The sequence below is a fragment of the Geospiza fortis genome, unplaced genomic scaffold, assembly GCF_000277835.1.
Source record: "Geospiza fortis unplaced genomic scaffold, GeoFor_1.0 scaffold387, whole genome shotgun sequence".
NCBI classification, from domain to species: Eukaryota; Metazoa; Chordata; class Aves; order Passeriformes; family Thraupidae; genus Geospiza; species Geospiza fortis.
Window position 1 is genome coordinate 741346 of NW_005054546.1, and position 5071 is coordinate 746416.

The 5071-nt window shown below is 65.7% G+C and overlaps 1 protein-coding gene across 1 annotated transcript in view; it reads left to right on the forward strand.

Moving 5' to 3' along the window:
- LOC102039841 (mothers against decapentaplegic homolog 6) overlaps window positions 1-4289 on the forward strand; it is an 11485-nt gene extending 7196 nt beyond the window's left edge. Inside the window, exon 5 of the mRNA XM_031063982.1 lies at window positions 3994-4289. Coding sequence (XP_030919842.1) covers window positions 3994-4289 — 296 coding nt within the window. The remainder of the gene's footprint in view (window positions 1-3993) is intronic.
- Window positions 4290-5071: the final 782 nt, after the last annotated feature.

The following is a 5071-nucleotide window of genomic DNA, read 5'->3' on the forward strand; positions in this document are numbered from 1 at the left end:
GGAGGGTGTGGAGGGGGGGCTGTGGGCTGGCACTGTCCTTGCCAGGTGACCCCACCAGGAGCAGCGCCACCCTGGTGCCAGGATGGAGCACTGGGGGCCAGCCTGTGCCGCTGGTGATGCTCAGTCCCCGAGGTGCTGTGAGGACATGAACCCTGCGTGTTGAGTAGGAGGTGCCACCAGCTGGGGGGGCCCTGGGGGCTGTGCAGCACAGTGGGACCCAGGGGGTCTGGCTGCCCTCCAAGGGGTTCCCGTGACTGGGCTGCGGGGCCAGCAGCTCCAGAGCCAGCTCACCCTGGGGCCAGCCAGCAGGCCCAGCTGTAGGTGAGCCTGCCTGTCCCAGGCTGCTGGCTGGCAGAACCAACCAACCAACCTTCCTTCCTTCCTCCCTTCCTTCCTTCCTCCCTTCCTTCCTTCCTCCCTTCCTTCCTTCCTCCCTTCCTTCCTTCCTCCCTTCCTTCCTTCCTCCCTTCCTTCCTTCCTCCCTTCCTTCCTTCCTCCCTTCCTTCCTTCCTCCCTTCCTTCCTTCCTCCCTTCCTTCCTTCCTCCCTTCCTTCCTTCCTTCGTCTCAGCCATTCAGCCATCTCCTTGGCATATTGGGATGGCCAGAGGTGACACACAGAGGCCACATCTGTCCTGGGCAAGCATGTGGCCATGGCACGCCATGCCCTGGCAGGTCAGGGTGCTGCTCTGTGTCAGGATGTGATGCAGGAGATGGGGTTGCCTATCCTGCCATTGGAAGAGGAGCTGGGATGAGGCCATGTCCCCTCACTGGTGACGTTGGTCAGGGTGCCACTGGCCAAGGCAAGGCTGGAGCTGATGGATGGATGGATGGACGGACTCATGGAGGTTAGCCCATCTTCCCCAAAGACCAGCACCTCCCCACCTGCCCCCCCAGCCCGATGCCCCCCAGCCAGGGCGAGCAGCAGTTTGTGGCCAGCGCCCGGGTGGTTGCAACACCCCCAGGGTGGGGGGGCCACGGTGACTCACCCCATCCTGGCCACCAGTAGGAACCCTGACTCAGGGCTGCGTGCCCATGCCGTGCCGTGCCCCTCCCTGCCCGCCTCGCCCACCTTATCTCCCGCCCTTAGCACCTGGCACACCTGGGCCAGGGGGGACTGGCGCCATTCCCCTCCTTTATGGGGAACAAAGGGCAGGGGAAGGGTTGGCAGCAGGTGCCACAGCCCTCCTCCTTCCCTCGTGTCCTCCCTCCCTCCCATGGATGCTGTCCAGGGCTGTGCCCTGTTTTGTGCCCCCCACTGGGGCAGCCTGGAGCACTGTGGCAGCGTGGTGGGCAGTGCTGCCCACAGCCCTGTGCTGGCTGTGTGCTGCCTGTGCTCCACAGCTGCCTCCTGCCCAGCACGGGGCCCACAGTGATGGCACAGTGGGATACCATGCAGGGCACACTGGTGATGCCCCTCTGCCCGTCTCCACTGCCTGCCCAGGGGCTCTTGCACAACCCAGCTCCTTCCGTCAGCGCTGCTGGGGCTGGGTCGGGCCCTTTGCTGTCCCACTGCTTTGCTGTGGGGCTCTTCCCCTTTCTGCCTGGCCTGCTGCAGACATCCCCAGCTCTGGAGCCTGCTGGGCCATGCCAGGGTGCCACAGTGCCAGTGCCCCTGACCGGTCTGGCGTGGGTTGCCTGGGCGGGTGCCGGTGCTGGTGGTGGGGTGTGGGGCGAGCTCTCCGGGCTGCTAATTGCTGTTTAGCTGGGGACACAGAGGGTGTAATTATGGGGGCATTGCATGAATGTGCAGCCTGGCCTGGGGAGCCCACGAGTGCCCCTGCCCGGGGAGCGGAGGGGATCAGGCAGCGTAGCCCAGCTGGGCCGTCACTGCTTCCCACATTCCCCATGGGATCTCGGGAACCTGCTCCAAGGGGAGAGCAGGACAGGAATCCATAGGACCGGGGGGTGGCTCCAGGGCTGGCCGGGCAGGCTGCAGCATGCTGCACCCAGCCCTGCCCTGCTGCCGCCGAGCACAGGCGCCCTGGCAGCCCGGCTGGGCCGGCCATGGCCAGTGGCGAGCACCCAGCGCCCTGCCTTGGGGCACACGAGAAGCTGAGGAGGGCCCGTGTGATGTGCCACGGCTCGGGGGGGCAGGGGCAGACACCTTGGAGACGGTGTTAGTGGTGGGGAAGGCGTGTTTAAGGTATGGGTGCCTGTCCTGGAGGCGCTGGGGATTTTCTCCCGTGGGAGTGGGCCGGGGGATGCCCCCTGCCCCGTTCCGGGTTGGCGCCCCACGGCGCAGCACCGGCCGCAAAGAGTTAATGCCGTGTGTGTTCTGGGAAGCGGGGCTGGGAGGTGCGTGACCCGGGGTGTGGGCGTCGACTCCTTTTGAGGTGGGATCCTGAGCTCAAGTGCAGCGGGGAGCGGGGCCAAGTTCACACAGCAGCACCCTGCCTTCCCCTCCCTGCCACTCGCGGGCCGCAGCCGGGGCCGCGACGAGCGCGGAGCCACGCCGGGACACGGGGCAGGTGAGCCGCACACCCACCCTGCCATCGCTGCTGCTGCAGTGCAGGAACTTGCCAGGGTGGTGGGGACCCAGTGTGGCACTGGGCACTGGGACATCTGGGCCAGCTGCCTCAGCTCCAGCGGGCTGTGGGACGTTGGTGTTGCCTGAGCCCTACGCCACCCTCACTGCTGATGGGATGGGGTGGGATGGGACGAGTGGCGAGATCTGGGTCACTTTGGTTTGGCAGAGCAGGGCCCACACCCTAGAGTGGCAATGCCAGGCAGCTGGATGTGGCAGTGGGGTAGGTTTTGGCAGCAGGAGGGGGCCAGGATGCCAGCACAGTGCCAGCAGGCTGGGTGGGCGGCATGGGGACTTTGCTTCTTGTCCCTGCCACAGATGCCAGGAGCTGCTCTGGCAACACCACCAGATGTAGCAGGGATGCCCTGTGCCCAGCCTCCGTGGCAGCTGTCGTGCCAGGCTGGCACTGGCCCCAGGTGCATGCTGGCTGGGCACTGAGGCAGCCATGGGCCACGGTGCTCAGCCCCCTGTCAGTGCTGGTGGCTGTCCCTGGGAGCTCTGTGGGTGAGCTGGCCAGTGTCAGGGGGCCTGAGCAGTGCCATGGGGCTCACTCTCAGTGCTATGGGGTGGGGGACTGTTTATCCTCTTTCATCTCCGAACCATTTCCTTTTGTCTCTACTCGTTCTTTTCTTCTTTCAAAGAGCACTGCTGCTCTCCCCACTTCCTCCAGCACTGGGACCCTTGGCATGTGCTTGCTACAGGCTCACCAGCTGAGCCAGACCCCGGCCACCACCTTCCCTGCTGGGCAGACAGAGGGGCTGCACTGCCCCTGCCCTGCTGCCACACCACCCTCCATGCACACTGTGGCCATCGGCACCAGTGCTGGCTTCAGGCAGCAGCAGAGTGGGGGGCTTGCACAGCCTGGACCCCTGGGTCCACATCCTGGATCCCAAAGGGTGAGGGGCCCCACGGTGTGAGGGGCCAGGGCGACTCTGCTGCGCTCCCCTTCCGGGGTGACTCATTCTCCCCATGGGGCTGTGAAGTCCCTCGACAGCATTTGTGACTCTTGTGACCGAAAGCAGGGGCGCTTGGCAGCAGCCCAGGGTGGGGACTGTGCTCCCTGGGACCTCTGCTCTCCTTCCCCATGTTGGGAGATCCCCCCTGGACACTCCACCTCCCACCTCCCACTGTCCCCAAGCCGGGCCCAGTGCTCAGCGCAGACTGGCACTGTCCCCTCACCCGGGGTGCCGTCCCTGCTTGGTGGCATGGCACGCAGCCTGTCCCCATGCTGCAGGGCGCTGCAGGCCCCCCACCCCGCTGCTCGTGGCCCTGCCTGGGTGCCTGGACCCCTCTCACGGAGGAGCTGGCACATGGGTGGAGCCTGGCCATGGTTGTCCCAGGCAGCCTGGGCTGGCAGAGGGATGGATGTCAGGGTGACCTGGGCAGACATTGTTCCTGCTGCCACCCGCCCTGCATGGCAGCCAGCTCAGCACGGGGAGCAACTCCCCCTCTCCTTGCCTTGCCTCAGTCCCGTTTGGCTGCTTCAGCCAAAATGTGCCCAGGCACAGCGCTGAGGTGACCGAGGGAGCTCTGGCATGGCGAGGCCATGGCATCACCACCTGCGTCCTCCCGGCCATCACCTCCAGCAGCAGCCCGGGAATGCTGGGGGCCGGGGGCGGCTCCTGTCCCCTCACACCTCATCCTCTGCCATTTCCTTATCACTGCGGTGATCTCCTCGACGGCAGCACCCGCTCAGCATGTGACTTCTTCGCTCCAGTGAGGAGGATGTGCGGGGGGGTGGGGGTGTCAGCAAAGGAGCCGTAAAGGGGCGGTTTGGTGCGATGGAAAATCCCCCTCCTGCCGCCGCCACCTCGCCCCCACCCTGCCCCAGCCCTGCAGCTCTGTCTGGTGGCACCGAGTCCCGTGGAATCCCAACTGCCTTAGCACACCTCTGCTGGTGATTTCTGTGACATTGGCAGCGCTGAGGCTGTGTCCGTCTGCACTGGGACATGGTGAGGCCGGTGCCCGTCCCTCAGAGCACCGTGCCACCTGCTGGGATGTGACGGGGTCTCAGCTGCTGCCCTGTGCCCAGGCATCCCCAAAAGCAGGTGCCAGTGGGTGCCATCAGTCTTGCGAGTGCCCTGTGCCCAGGTTTCTCGTGGGGCTGGAGGTGCTGTGGGGACCAGGGCAGAAGGGAGGCTGTCCTGGTGCCATCGCTGGGGGAGGCAGTGTTGGAGGGCACAATGCCACCCCATCCTGTGACTATTGCCTGTGACAGTCCTGGGGATCCGTGGGGCTCTGGCCCACCCATGGCAGGTGCCCCATCCCTGTCATCCCTCTCCAGCTGCCCAAGCTGTGGCATGGGATATTTACCCCCCTGCTTAATCCTACCCCTGCAGCTAATCCTGCCTAATCCCACCGGGGGCTGTCACTGCCTGTTGGCTCCCGGGGCCCTGATGGTTTAATCACCCCTAATCCGATCACCCCCACCTCGGCAGGCAGAGGGGACCTCAACCAAGTGCCGGGACGGGCTCCTGCCAGCCAGGGGGGCTTGGCCATGGCTGCTGGCGCCAGCATCCCAGGCGGTCGGCACTGCTGGCTCCCGG